The sequence below is a fragment of the Mirounga leonina genome, unplaced genomic scaffold (genome assembly GCF_011800145.1).
Source record: "Mirounga leonina isolate KUSES-001 unplaced genomic scaffold, KU_Mleo_1.0 Mir_115, whole genome shotgun sequence".
Lineage (NCBI taxonomy): Eukaryota > Metazoa > Chordata > Mammalia > Carnivora > Phocidae > Mirounga > Mirounga leonina.
Genome location: NW_023270268.1, coordinates 32,041,919 through 32,058,041, shown reverse-complemented (window position 1 = coordinate 32,058,041; position 16,123 = coordinate 32,041,919). Strand labels below are relative to the sequence as shown.

General features: G+C 36.9%; 1 protein-coding gene across 6 annotated transcripts in view; it reads right to left on the bottom strand.

Annotated features, from left to right (window-relative positions):
- PPP2R3A (protein phosphatase 2 regulatory subunit B''alpha) overlaps positions 1-16,123 on the bottom strand; it is a 214,723-nt gene that overhangs the window by 20,205 nt on the left and 178,395 nt on the right. For all 6 annotated transcript variants that reach the window (XM_034995190.1, XM_034995200.1, XM_034995176.1 and 3 more), the window contains 3 exons: positions 7,890-8,065; positions 6,766-6,884; positions 4,899-5,005 (listed from right to left, as the gene is read on the bottom strand). In XM_034995190.1, the coding sequence (XP_034851081.1) occupies positions 4,899-5,005; positions 6,766-6,884; positions 7,890-8,065 (402 nt within the window). The remainder of the gene's footprint in view (positions 1-4,898; positions 5,006-6,765; positions 6,885-7,889; positions 8,066-16,123) is intronic.

The following is a 16,123-nucleotide window of genomic DNA, read 5'->3' as shown; positions in this document are numbered from 1 at the left end:
TGGATGTCTGAAAATGAATTTATTGGGCCTTCACATATAAATAGGGATAGAATTCTAGATTCAAAGTTATTTTTTTGCAGTATTTGAACGATATTGGTCCATTTCTTTTTCCATTCACTTTGTGGATAATCTGTTTTTTGTCTCTGGTAGATTTTCAGTTCTTCCTTATATCTTTTATAAAAGTTCTGAAATTTCACTCTAGTACAGGATTGGCAAACTACAGTCTGTGGGACAAATCTCTCTCTCCACCTTTTTTTGGGACAGCCCAGTGAACTAAGAATGGTTTTGCTTTTTTAAATTTGAAAAAAAAAATCAAAAGAATATTTCATGACATGTGCAAATGATAGGAAGTTTATTATCAGGGTGCATTAGTAAAATTTTATTGGAAAACAGCCACATTCATTTGCTTACATATTCTCTATGGCTACTGTCATACCACAATGCCAGAGCTAAACAGTTGTGACAGAAGTGTAAAACCTAAAATATTCACTATCTGGCCAGAAAAATTTGCTGATTCCTGTGTATATTTATATTTTTAAACAGAATTCTGGGAATTATCTGGCTATTATTTCTACTGGTTTCTGCAAGGATTTCTTACCCCAGTATCATAATCAATATCCCAAATCAAAACCTTTTTAGCTGTGCCTTTTATTATTCAGCCCAGTGATTGTGTTTTCATTTAAAATTTTTTCTTTTAATTTCCAAGAAACTGGTCGGTCTCGTTTCAGGAGTGCAGTATTCTCTTACCTCTATAAAAATGGTAAATATACTCAACTTGAGGTCTTGTGATTGCTGTAGTCTCCTTCCAAGGGTTGGAAGTTCTTCCATTTGTTGAGTATTTTACTGATATTTGCAACTGCTTGATATTTATCCACTTTTCTGTGTAGTTGGAAACAGACTTCTGCCTCTGTTTGCATTGGCTGCTTAGGAAAGGGCAATGTGAGGTTACTACTATTTTCAATGAGAATGAAGAGATGGATGGGCCATGCTGCTGGTGTGGTTATTTCGGTGGTCTTGCTTTCTTTCTCTCTGCTCCAAGATCCCACACTCTTGCTTTTTGTCTTTCCTTTAGGGGTAGGATGAGATATATAAAGGTTTGACCTACCTGGCTACTGCTTCTGATCTCCCTCTTGCTCTTGGTTTCAGTCAAACTCAGGTACGGATCCCCCTTCAGTGCTGCTTCCTTTATTTGTAGCAATTATCTTCTCCATCCTCCTGCATAGAACCTAAGCTCTGGTTCCCTCTTCAAACTGATCCCATCTGTTTTCCTTCTTTCGGTCCACTGAAAATTTCTCTTCCTAAGTGGTACTCTGTATTTCTTATTTTTAAATGGCGTGAGAGACTGAAACTACAGTATGCTTTCAGACTACCTCCTTAAATGAGAAGCTGGTCTGAATTGTAGTTACTATTTAGAAGTCCACTGTAGTTTTGTTTGTAGTCTAATAGGTATTTTGTACATGGTCTATGACAAAACCCACAAAGGTATTTTATCTATTTTCAGGAAATATTTTACTATGGCTGCAAATAATAGGCTCTAATTTCTTTTCTTTTTGGAGTTTTTGTTTCAAAAATCTGCTATCAGATGCATAGCTTTTTTTGAGTGTTCATTCTTTTTTAATTCAACCTTTGTTGTCATTCCAAAATGGAATCCTTTTCTTTTATTTTTTTTTAAAGATTTTATTTATTTATTTGACAGAGAGAGACACAGCGAGAGAGGGAACACAAGCAGGGGGAGTGGGAGAGGGAGAAGCAGGCTCCCCGCAGAGCAGGGAGCCCAACGTGGGACTCGATCCCAGGACCCTGGGATCATGACCCGAGCCGAAGGCAGTCGCTCAACCGACTGAGCCACCCAGGCACCCGGAATCCTTTTCTTTTAATAAGTGAGTTTATTCCTTTTACATTCACTGATCTAAAAATACTTGCTTTAGTTCTGTCTTTATGCTTTGTGGTCTGTGTTTTTCTTTTGTGTGTATATGTTTTCTGATTGAATTAGAACACTTAAGAGTCTGGCTTTGGTTTTTCAAGTGTTAATTAGTATTCCTAAACCCTCAACTTGACTTACAGCTTTAAAGGATATCTACGGAGGCTTTGCCAGTGAAATTTACACACAAATTTTCTTTCTCCTCTTTACCTCCCATTTTTAGTTATTACTTCTAGGATGTTTTACATATATTTCTTCCTTTTCTCTACATTCCTCTAATACATATAAGTTAGATCCCTGTTGTTTTCCTTACATATACCTAATTTGCTTTCTTATTTATTTTGTTCTTTGTTATTCCATCTTTCTTGATCTTTTAAGGCTTTTCTCCACATCTCCACTTTTTCTTTATGATAGTCAAGAAATAATATATCCACAAAATGATTTTTAATGTTTACATGGAATTGCACTATATATATGTAGGATAATTTTATTAATCTTCCTATTAGTGAAAAATTGGAGCCAATCTATTTATTCTAAGCATCCACACCATGCTCTTAACAGTAAGAGCTGCTTCGTAAGTAAATTTAGTCTAAGTCCTACTATGGAAGCTCAATGCCAAAAAAATTTTAGATCATGCTTGTGAATCCACTTGCCTGTCTTCTCTTCTGATTCAGTGAGACTTAATCAATGAATGATGAATGATTTTTATGGGTTTCAGGGTCAATGACATAAAAATTCGACCCCAGTTTTGTGGCTAAGCATATTAAGGAAATCTTTAAAGAAAGTGGTTTGGCGATGGCTCTTCAGTACTCTCCAAAAAGATATTGAAGACTTAATGTTATGGGTGTGAAATGTATAATCTCTGTAGAGGGCTATTTGACATTATGTACTGAGCTGGATATTTTATTTGATGTTTATCCTTCTAGATCTACTCTCTGCCTAGCTCTGTGCCCCAGGAGGCTGATCCAAATGGACCACATCAATTAGTTGTCTTACCTTCTGGTTTCTTATTGGAAGTCAATGGAAGTGCCAGCAAGATACTAAGGGATATGAGGAAAGTGAAATTGGGTATTTATTCTAAGAGCCTAAAACAGCTCTTAGCTGATATGCCATAGTTCGACTAAATTACATTACTGAAGGTTACAAGTCCTGTTAGCTGACTCTCTCCATGTACTTACTCTCTTTGGGTTCTCATGATGGTTATCTCCTTGTCCTTTTAGGCCTAGGGGTGGAAATGGCTCCCAACTGTTTCTAGTTCTGGGTGTCTGCATTATTTCTTGTGGGTTTCTCTAAAATCCTATGTTTTTGCAAGTATGCTGTTTGCTATACTTCTGGAAATTTGTCCTATATATGTATAAAATGACATGTATATAAGATTATTCACTAGAACGTTATATTTCTAATAGTGGCATAACTATTCTAATAATGGTGTTACTATACAATAGAATATTGTGCAGCTGTAAAAATGTAGAACATTCATTAGATACATGTATGGAATAATCTCCAGTTTATTGGTTTTTAAACTTTTCTTCATGCACTCAAGGCCCCAAAATATTTGTGAAGCCTCATTTATACCTTAGTAATCATAAAATACAAGTGTTTTTGGTTTGATACTGTTTTCCCAATCTTTGTTATTGTTTTTATTTAGGTTTAATTGTTACACAAAAAATTGTATGCATTTAATGAATACATCTTGATCAGTTTGGACATATGCATACATCTTTGATACCACAACCAAGGTACTAAACATACCCATCACCTCCAAAAATTTCCTTGTATTCTTGTGTGTGTGTATTTTGTAGGAAGACTTAACATGAGCTTTATCCTCTTAAAATTTTAAAATGCATAATACCACATTTTTAACTATAGGTACAATGTTGTACAGCAGATCGCCAGAACTCATTCATCCTGTTTGCTTGTTTAAAAGTTTAAAAGAAAAAGCTAGGTACCTAACAACGAATGTAATATGTTACGTATGTGTAAGGAAAAAAGAAATATAAGAATGTATATGTGTATTATTATTTTTTTAAGGTAGGCTCCATGCCCAGCATGGAGCCCAATGCGGGGCTTGAACTCATGACCCTGAGATTGACACCTGAACTGAGATCAAGAGTTGAATGCTTAACTGACTGAGCCATCCAGGCGCCTCTGTATTTGCATGTATGTATGTATGTATGTATGTGTGTGTGTGTGTGTATGCATATATATGTACGTGTGTGTATATATACATATATATGAGATAGAGTGGGATAGAGAGGAGAGTCTTTGGAAGGGTACATAAGAAAATGACCACAGTGATTTGCTTCTGGGAAGGAAAACTGGGCAGCAAGAAACTTTACTATTTATCCTTTTGTTTCTTTGAATATTAAAACATACAAATGTATTACCTACTCAAAAAATGTATTACATTGATAATGATTAATTAAGAGCCTTAGAGGAACTGCTAAAGGAATTCTGAGAAGATGATGGAAAAAGCCAACAAATTATAAAGTTGCTGAAATGTTCTAAGCAGTGAAAGTCTTAGATAATTTCTTACCATGGTCCCTTTATGGAATTATACCCTATTATAAATTCCATGTAGAAGTAACTTCTTGTTCAGTGTTGAATGCACAAAACCATATATGGTAAAGATTTGTTTTAAACATGATCATCTTTATTATTTGAAAAAGCTTCAGTTCTTTTAGCCTCATCCTGTATTTACAGGGCTTATAGTATGACTCCACAATGATCTTAGCTTCCACTGAAAAGTACAACTCCATGAAAGGAAATGGGACATGGAAGAGTTTTCAGGAAATTAGTGAAGGGAAGAGAAGACTGCTGGGAAAAATTCTTTCAACTAAAGTTGGTTATAATCACTCATTTTTATGATATTCAAAAATAAGGATTACTAGTTTGATTTTTTAGGGTGGTTTTAATATTCCTGATACAGTTACCCCTGTTAAAAAAAGTTTTACAAGACCCAGGGAGACTCACTCACCCTTCCTGGAACTGTGCTTGGGCAGATTCCTCTGCAACAAGAGTCTCATATTCCTCAGCTGCAAACCTGTCCCAGTCAGAAGGCTCAGGCCCCTCATTCTCAACATCCTGATTGCAAAGAGGACAGGAAACAAAAATAATCAAAGACAAAGAATTGGAGATAGGTTTTCTTTAGTTATATACAACATTTGTGATGACCTACCCAAAAATGTTTCATCTTCACATGTAAAAAGAGGTGCTAAAGTAACACTCCTAAAGTGATTTCTGTGCCTCCAATCACAAAATTATAGTGAACCCCTGGGCAGCTAATTCTTGAGGTCTAGATTCTTTTGCCTTATAATCAGAGAACTTTCCCCAGGCCCTTCTCCCTGGCACTCTGCGTAGCAGCTATCTGGAGTGACTTGTGGTTTTTGCATATGCGTACCTGAAATATACCATCCCTTCCTCTGGCACATTTTTATTGCTCCTGTAAAAGCCAGCTCAGATACCATGTCATCTGTGCTATCTTCCTGGAAACAGCCCTTCTTCCCCAAATTGCTTGATTGCTACTTTTTGTTCTTTTTTTCTTTATTTGACCATATGTCTCTTTAACATAGTGTCTGGAATTTATTGGGCACTTTCTGACTAAAAATGTTCTTTGCAGATCAGAATAAATCTTGATATACTGTCACCTCTTATAAAGTAAAATTTATAACACAAATAGAAGAAATGAAAGGGGAAAAGGCTATACATTTTCTTTTTCTTCTACAATATGGACAGGATCTTGGATTATATATTCCAGGTAAAATAGTTTTTCCATGATTAAAATGAGTTAGCACTGCCCTCAGATGTAAGGTTAATTATGCCTAGAAGAATGCAAATACCTAAATATTGACCATACAATGTGTTATGATATTTAATCCATTTTAAGAACTCCTACCACATCCTTATAACATCTTTGAAACTGACACACATCTTAGATTTATAATGGCAATTTTTTTGTTTGCTTGTTTAAAAGTATATAAAATAATGGGCACCTTTGAGTCAGTAAAACATAATTCTGACTTTAAGCTAGTGATAATGTGCGTGATATGCTCCAAGATCAGGTGCAGAGTATTTGTTTTTAGAAGGTGATATTTGTATTGTTACTACTATTTAGGTCAACATGTGGAAGAAAAAGGAAAGACTGTGCAAATTTCCTGCAATTATACTCCTGTAGGACCAATGGAAATAGTCCTTTTCTATCAACATAATTTTTACTTTATAAGGAATAGAAGGGAAGTGTTGATATTCTGCCCCCCCCCCCCCCTTTTTGGACATAGACCATATGATGTTCAGGGTTTTTTGAGGGTCCACAGATTTTTGTGTATGGGGAAGGGTGCTCATCTCTATTCAGGTATAGAATGACTTCACAGTGATAGTCATGCACAACAATCATTAACACTTGAAAAAATGTGTATTATCTGAGGGTTGTCTATCATGGAGAATGTGTAGTTTTCATTATGATGGGGAAAGCTGTTTACCATGTCATCCTGGAAATGAATGGTATAGTTAACCCCAATATGCTTTCTAATACAGATATGCCTATTGATACATTGTTTTAAAATATGGCAGGACATTTTTTTTTTAAACTTTTGTAACTAGTTTCTAATATATATGTAAGTACACAGGCCATACAGTTCACTCAATGATAGGCAGATGGAGGTTACCTAAACTTGAAGATTAGTTGTGGGGAGAGATGTGCTCTAGGTCCATTTTTCTCTTTTCAGTATCTGATGAAATGTTTTAAATGTTACCTCTTTAAACCAAGCTTCCTATAGGCAGAGATCATTTTTATCTGTAGCACACAACCCCTGATACAGCCCTCAAGTAGAAGTTAAAACCAGTACCTTCTGGACTGCAAAGGGATCTCTCTGTTCATGGTCTAAGTATTTCTCCAGATTAAAGAAAGTGTCATAAAAGATATGTGCCATTCTGCATCTCTTCAGATCTCGTAGCGTTATTTTGCCTATGTAAAAAAAAATCTAGTAAATTTCAAGAAGTGCTTTGGCAAATGAAAAAAATTTTTTACTGAAGTTTAAAAGTATATGTATATGTTAATTTTATTATACAATATCCCATTTTTTTGAGGTAACGCTGACATAAAATTCACCATTTTAACCATTTTAGTGTATAATTTGTGGCTTTTAGTACTTTCACAATGTTGTGCAAGCATCACTACTACTGCATTCCATAACATTTCTTCACCTCAAAAGGAAACTCTGTACCCATCAAGCAGACCTTCCCCAACTCCCCTTACTCCAAGCCCTGGGCAATCACTAATCTACTTTCTGTTTCTAGGGACAGTTTTTTTTTTTTTTTTAAAGATTTACTTATTTACTTGAGAGTGCAGTGGGCCAGGGCACAGGGAGGGGAGAGAGAATCTCAAGCAGACTCCCTGCTGAGCACGGAACCCCATGTAGGGCTCGCTCTCACGACCTTGAGATCATAACCTGAGCTGAAATCAAGAGCTGGATGCTTAACCAACTGAGCCACCCAGGCGCCCCTCTATGGAAAAATTTCTTTTTTTTTTTCTTTTTTTGTTGATTTCTATGGAAAAATTTATTTTTTATTTTTTTTAAGATTTTTTTAAAAATTTATTTATTAGAGAGAGAGAGAGTGAGAGAGAGTGAGCACATGAGAGGGGGGAGGGTCCGAGGGAGAAGCAGACTCCCTGCCGAGCAGGGAGCCCGATGCGGGACTCGATCCCGGGACTCCAGGATCATGACCTGAGCCGAAGGCAGTCGCTTAACCAACTGAGCCACCCAGGCGCCCTATGGAAAAATTTCTTAAAGAGGATTTGCCATCGATTGTTGGTTCCACACTAATAGTAAAGGAGAAATCTAAATATTTCTGTATTTGGGAAGCCAGTATGGAAGACTCTGGAAGTTAAATAATTTAGGACAATCCAGGATTAAATGCCCCACTCTGTTACATAGGTGAAAAGTGCAAATGGCCTTTTACTCAATCTTACCATCGGTAGCTGGCTTCACCAGGTCAAGCATCTGGCACAGCAAATCATGGAATGGCAAGGGCTCAATGCCCATGGCTTCCATCCGTTCACACTGTTCTTCATAGAAGTATTCTAGCTCATACATGGAGAGTACACCATCCCCATCCACATCCATGCAGCGGAACCAATATTCAATGCTAGGAGATAAGGATACTCATTAGCAATGGCCTGGTAAAGGTCCTTTATCCACCCAGATTTATTACCGCCCATGTTTCTTTTAAAATAAGTTAGGTATGTATATATATACTTGAGACTTAGAGAAACATAGTTTTACAAAATTTGTTAGAAAAACTGGCAGATCCCTTCTTCCCTTCCCCAAAATCAGCTACTTTAACACCTGATTATTTTTTTAACTTTATATTTTCAGATAAGATGCCTATATTACTTCTTCCTTACATTTCAGTTTTAAGAACTGTATATTAATTTCATACTGTGAAAGATGAGGTTTTAGCATTTTTACCTCTCATTCCACTTTACGTACATGCCCTTCTGGACCTCTTAATATAAATTACTCAACATTCAGAGTATATAACTTTTTATTTTTCTTTTATCTCTTATTTGCTTAGATTTCTGTGTACGTTACTATTTAACGCCCATATCTGCCAATTTTCTACATCCACAATTAGTCTCATCAGGGTTCTATCAACTGGATTTTCTTGATGAAGTCTTTTTTGCTTCCTTCCAACCTACTCTAGCCTGGACTTCTTGCCCTCTAGGTTGGGTTCTCAGTTTCATCCCAGGGATTCCTTTCACCTTTCTCCCATTTCTTGTATTTCACACTTTCCTCATTCTTGGTTGACTTTCTTGTTTGGTGTAACACACCTTTCAGGAGCTTCCTGAAAAAGGGAGCATGGCAGGTAACTTTTTTGAGATCTTCGATAGTTGAAAATATCTTTTATCTACCTCCTATCTTGGTTCCTAACTTGGTTCATATCTACCTTCTAACTTGGTTCATAGTTATAGAATGATACCTTAGTGGTGCTTTTCCTTCAGAACTTTAAAGGCAATGATTCACTGTCTCCTATCTAACCATTGTTTTTGAAGAGTCTAAAGCCATGCTGATATCTGATCCTTTGACTGTAATAACCTGTTTTTTTTTGTTTTTTGTTTTTTTCCTTTAAAGCCTATAGATGTTTCTCTGGGTCCTTGGTGTTTCAAAATATCATGAAGTATCCTGGTCTGGGTCTAATTTATCTAATTTATTGGGCTTTCTGAGACCCTACTCAATTTGGAAACTACTATCCCTTAGTTCTTGGAAATCTTAAATTTATCATTTCTTCCCTGCCTCTTTTTACCCTTATCCATTCTTTTTCTGGAACTCCTGTTATTTACATCTGCATGGTCAAATATGGTAGCCACTATCCACATATGGCTAGTCCAATTTTGTTTTTAAAGATTTTATTTATTTAAGACAGAGTGAGAAAGAGAGCATGAGCAGGGAGGATGGGCAAAGGAAGAGGGAGAAGCAGATTCCCCACTGAGCAGGGAGCCCTATGTGGGACTCAAACCCAGGATCCTGGGATCATGACCTGAGCTTCCGAAAGCAGAGGCTTAACCGACTGAGCCACCCAGGCACCCTGACTAGTCCAATTTGAGGTATCTTTGAGTGTAAATACATAATAGATTTTGAAGACTTAATATGAAAAAAGTAAAACATCAATATTTTTATATTGATTACATGTTCAAATAACATTTCACATATATTGGGTTAAATAAGATACATAATTGCAGTTAATGTTTCTCTACACTTTTACTGTGGCTAAATTTTTTTTATAATTTTTTAACGTTTTAAGTAAAAATTGTATTTAAGATGTACAATGAGATAATTTAATATATAGTGAAACAATTATGACAGTAAAACCACTTAACATACCATCTTCTCACTTAGTTAGCATTTTTTGGGGGAAGAGGAATGAGAAGATCTGAAATCTACTCTCTTAGCAAATTTCCAGTATTCAGTACAGTATTATTAACTATAGTCACCATGTTGTATGTTTCATCCTAATTGCAACTTTGTACCCTTTGACTAGCACTTCCCCATTTCCTTCTCCCCTCAGCCCCTGCTAATCAAAATTCTACTCTATGCCTGTTTGTGTTTGACTATTTTTAGATTCTACATATAAGTGAGATCATGCAATATTTGTCTCTCTGTGCTTGCCTTATTTCACTTAGCATGGTGTACTCCAGGTTCATGCACATCATTGCAAATGACAGGATTTCTTTCTTTTTAAAGGGTGAATAATATTCCATTGTGTGTGTGTATATATATGTATGTATACATATATATATATACCACTATATATTCCAGTGTGTGTGTGTATACACACAGAACATACTTTCTCTATCCATTTATTCACTGAGGGACATTTAGGGTGATTCCATATCTTTGCTACTGTGAATAATGCTGCAATGAACATGGGAGTGCAGGTACCTCTTCATGATATTAATTTCAGAGCTCTGATTCAAGATGATGATGTAAGAAGATCCTGAGCTGACATCTTCCCACAGATACACCAAATCGACAACTATATATGGAGCAATTTCCTCTGAAAAGAACCCTTAAAACTAGCTGACTCTTATACACTGGGCAAACAAGAAAAACCCCACATCTATGTGGGTAGGACAGGCTGAGACACAATCTCACTATAACTCCCACCTCTGTCATGGTGACACGCAATCAGGAGGGAACTTAAAACCTGAACTTCTTCCAAGGAGTGAAGGGTTTGAATCTCACACTGAGCCCCATAACTTTTAAGTCCTGCAACTAAAAGATGACTCCCTAAAACATCTAGCTTTGGAAACCAACAGAGCTTGTGTCCATGAGACCCACAAGGCTATAGTGAAGTGAGAAATGGCTTTTAAAGGGCTTGTGTGCTTGGATTCACCCACCCCAGGAACCAGTGCAGAAGCAGCCAAAGGGCACCCAGACTTTCTGTGAGACTCATTTCCTTATCTCAAAGCCTTGGCCTAGGGGCAGGCATCTAATTTAACACACATCTAGGGGCCTGCTGGGGTACTCTATGGGGACAAAGGCTAGTGGATACCATCTTCACTTTCCCCTCTTTGCTGCACTACAGAGTGCCAGTATCTCCTGGAGGGAGATTTTACACACATCTGATGCCCCTGTTTTTATGTCTGGAGCCCTTCTTGGTACGTGCAGTTGCCACCCAGAGGACACTCACTGATGAGCTGGCTCTCGTGGCCAGGAGGGCTTGTGTTCCTGGGCCCCATGGGACGGTAACAGTAGGAGACATAGTTTTTGGCAGGCTACTATACCCAGGGTACCGCACAGACAAGAAAGCCCCCAGGCTTTCTGTGAAAGAGACCTATATGCTTGTGTTGGAATTTTAGCCCAAAAGGCAGGTTTCAGGTTTGGCACACATCTAGAAGCTTATGGAGTTATTTTCATGGAATGGAGGCCAGTGGATGCCATCTTTGTGCTCTCCCTTTGTCTTGCTCCAGCTTGCTGGTATCTTTTAGAAGGACTGTATGCACTTGCATGGTGCCCCAATTTTTGGGACTGCTGCCCAGGAGACACTTCCAGATTGCTTAGCTCTGATGGTCAGTGGGGCTTATGTTTGTGGTTCCATAGGACTGTATGTATATATGTGCATACTTTAAAAAGATGACAACAAGCCTACATTTAGGTGCTGAGATCCTCCCCTTTGGGACACTGATAGCTCTTGGCACAACCTCAACTACTGGGAGCTGTTTAAAATAAAACAGGATGCTTGGACAATTGAAAGGTTTAAGAGACAACAGCTAGGGCAGGGTTGAACAATAAGATTCACTACTATATGAGGCTGCTATTCAAGACTTGGAAAGGTGACCATTTTATCTAATGCACAGAAACCAACACTGAGTCAAGCAAAATGAAGAAACAGAAAAATATGTTCTGAACTAAAAACAAGATAAGACCTCAGAAAAAAATCCTTAATAAGAGTGATTTACCTAATAAAGAGTTCAAAATAATGGTCACAAAGATGCTCACTGAACTTGGGAGATGAATGGATGAACCCAGTGAGAACTCAAAGAGATGGAAAATATAAGAATGTACCAAACAGAAGTCAAAGAGCAGAAGAATACAATAACTGAAGTGAAAACACATGAGAGGATTTGATAGCAAGACTAGATAAAGCAGAAGAAAGGATCAGTAAACTTGAATACAGGGCAGTGGAACTCAAATAATCAGAATAGCAAAAGGAAAAAAGAATGTAAAAATGTGAAGATAGCTTACGGGACTTATGGGACAAAATTAAGTGAATCAGTATTCATATTTTGGGGTTTCCAAAAGGAGAAGAAAGAAAGAAAGGGGAAGAAAACTTATTTGAAGAAACAGTGGCTAAACATTTCCATAACATGGGGAAGGAAACAGACACCCAGATCCAGGAAACCCAAAGAGTTCTGAATACTAGGAATCCAACAAAGCCCACACCAAGAACATTATAATTAAAGTGTCAAAAGTTAAAGACAAGGAGAGAATTTTAAAAGCAGCAAGAGGAAAACAACTTGTTATGTACAGAGGAGCCCCCATTAGACTACCACAGACTTCTCAGCAGAAGTGTGTGCTTGTGTGCTTGGATTCACCTTCTTTGCAGGCCAGAAGAGAGTGGCATAATATATTTAGGTGCTGACAGAAATTTCCATCAGTATTACTCTACTTGACAAAGTTGTCATTCAGAATTGAAGGAGAGATGGAGTTTTCCAAACAAGCAAAACTAAAGGAGTTCATCACAACTAAACCAGCCTTACAAGAAATGTTAAAGAGACTACTCTTAAGCTGAAAAGAAAGGATGCTAATTAGTAACAACAAAATAGAAGTCTCTCTGGTAAAGGTAAATATATAGTAAAAGTGATGGATTAAAAGACAAACGTAGTAAAAAGAACTATAAATTATTAGTCATGAGAAACACAAAATAAAAAGAAATAAAATGTGGTATCAAAAACATAAAATGTAGGGGGCCCAGTAAAAATGTAGAGCTTTAGAATTTGTTCAAACTTATTATAATTTAAAATAGACTGTTTTTAGTGTAAGTTGTTATATGTTAGCCACATGGTGACTACAGAGCAAAAACCCTTGGTAGATACATAAAAGAGAGGAATCTAAGCATATTGCTAAAGAAATTCATCAAACCACACAGGAAGAGAGCATGAAAAGAAAAAAAGAAAGAGAAACTACAAAACAGCAAGAAAACACTTAAGATGGCAGTAACTATATATTGTCAGTAATTTAAATATAAATGGGATACATTCTCTAATGAAAAGATGAGTGGCAGAATGGATAAGAAAACAAGACCTATCCATATGCTGCCTAAAGAGAGACACTTTATTATTTTTGTTATTTTTTAAAGACTTTATTTGACAGAGAGAGAGAACAAGCAGGGGAAGCAACAGGCAGAGGCAGAGGGAGAAGCAGGCTCCTGCTGAGCAAGGAGCCCAATGCGGGGCTCAATCCCAGGACCCCGGGATTATGACCTGGGCTGAAGGTAGACGTTCAACCAACTGAGCCACCCAGGCACCCCTGAGAGACACTTCAGATGTAAGGACATGCACAGAATAAAAGTAAAGGGATGGAAAAAGATATTCCATGCAAATGGATACCAAAAGAAAGCTGGAGTAGCTATACTTACTTTAGACAAACTTTGTTTCCTTAAAACAAAGACTGTAGTAAGAGACAAAGGGCATTGCATAATGATATAAAAGGGTCAATACAACAAGAGGACATATTCCTAAGTATTTATGCACTCAAAATACAGCAACACCTAAATGCATGAAGCAAATATTACCAGACCTAAAATGGAGAAATAGCAATAAAATAAGAATAGGCGACTTTAGTATCCCACTTTCATCAGTGGATAGATCATCCAGAAAGAAAATCAATATGGAAACACTGACTTTAAATGACAAGTTAAATAAGATAGACTTAACAGATATATACAGAATATTTCATCCAAAAGCAACAGAATAAACATTCTTCTCAGGTGTACAGGGAACATCTTCCATCATGTTAGGTCACAAAACAAGTCCCAATAAACTTAAGAAGATTGAAATAATATCATCAAGCATTTAAAAAAAAAAATTATTTTAGAGAGTGTGAGTGAGCAAGTGAGCAAGTAGGGGGAGGGGCAGAGGGACAGAATCTTCAAGCAGACTCCCTGCTGAGATCATGACCTGAGCCAAAACTAAGAATCAGATGCTCAGCTGACTGAGCTACCCAGGCACTCTTCAAGCATCTTTCCTGACCATAATTGTATGAAACTAGACCAACTATTAGAAAAACCAAGAAATTCACAAATGTGTGGAGATCAAATAATATGCTATTGAACAATCAATGGGTCAAAGAAGAAATCAAAAGAGCAAAAAATGCTTTGAGACAAATATAAAAATGAAAAACAACACACCAAAAACTTATGGGATACAGCAAAAGCAGTTTTAAGAGGGAAATTCATAATGATAAAATGCCTACATAAAGAAAAAAGAAAAATTTCAAATAAACTAACTTAACACCTCAAGGAATTAGAAAAAGAACAAATGAAGCCCAAAGTTAGTAGAATGAAGGAAATACCAAAGATTAGAGTGGAAAAAAATGAAACAGACTAAAAAGTTAGAAAACATAAATGAAACTAAGAGCTGGTTCTTTGCAAAAACAAAATTGACAAACCTTTAGCTAGAGTCACAAAGTAAGGACAAAGAGAGGACTCAAAATCAGAAATGAGAGAAAATCAGTAATAACATATAGTAGATAAGTAAAAGATAAAGAGAGAGGAATCTAAGCATACCCAAAAGTAAGTCACAACCACAGAGGGGAGCATGAGAAAAAGGAACAGAGAAACTACAAAAGAGCAAGAAAAAATTAACAACATGTCAATAGCTATACACTTATCAATAATTACTTTAAATGTAAATGAAATGCATTCTGTAATTAAAGACAGAATGGCAGAAAGTAAAAGCAAACAAGACCCATCTATATGCTGCCTAAAGTGAGACACATTAGATGTAATGATATGCACAGACTGAAAGTGATAATAGTTACAACCAATACCACAGAAATACAAACGATCATAAAAGGCTACTATGAACAATTATACATCAACAAATTTGACAACCAGAGGGGATAAATTCCTAGAAACATATAATATCCCAAGATTGAACCATGAAGAAATAGAAAATCTGAAGAGACTGAATACTTGTAAGGAGACTGAATCAGTATTCAAAACCTCCGACCAAACGAAAGTCCAGGACCAAATGGGTTCACTGGTGAATAATACCAAACATTCAAAAGAATTAATGCTGGGGCATCTGGGTGGCTCAGCTGGTTAAGCACCTACCATTGGCTCAGGTCATAGTCTTGTGGTCCTGGGATCAAGCCCCACATTGGGCTCCCTGCTCAGTGGGAAGCCTGCATCTCCCTTGCCTGCTCCCCCTGCTTGTACTCGCTTGCTCTCTCTCTCTCAAATAAATAAATAAATAAATAAAATCTTAAAAAAAAAAGAATACTAATCCTTTTCAAACTCATTTATCCTTTGATGAATCCATTCAAACTCAAAAAATAGAAGATTAGAGAATACTTCCAAACCCATTTTACAAGGTCAGTATTACCCTGATAATAAAACAAGGACATCACAAGAAAATTACAGGCCAATATTTCTGATGAACGTGGATTCAAAAATCCTCAACAAAATATTAGCAACTCAAACAACAATACATTAAAAGGATCATACACCATGATAAAGTGGGAATTATCCCAGGGATGCAAAGAAGGCTCAACATACTGCAAATCAGTCAATGCAATGCACCACATTAATGAAATGAAGGATAAAAATCACACAGTCCTATCAATAGATGTAGAAAAAGCATGGATAAAATTCAACATTCATGTATGATAAAAACTCTCAATAAAGTGGGTACAGAGGGGGGCGCCTGGGTGGCTCAGTCGTTAAGCATCTGCCTTTGACTCAGGTCATGATCCTAGGGTCCTGGGATCGAGTCCCACATTAGGCTCCCTGTTCGGTGGGAAGCCTGCTTCTCCCTCTCCCACTCCCCCTGCTTGTGTTCCTGCTCTCGCTCTCTCTCTCTCTGTCAAATAAATAAATAAAATCTTAAAAAAAAAAATAAAGTGGGTACAGAAGGATTATACCTCCACATAATAAAGGCCATATATGACAAGCCCAAAAACTTGTAAGATCTGAAACAAG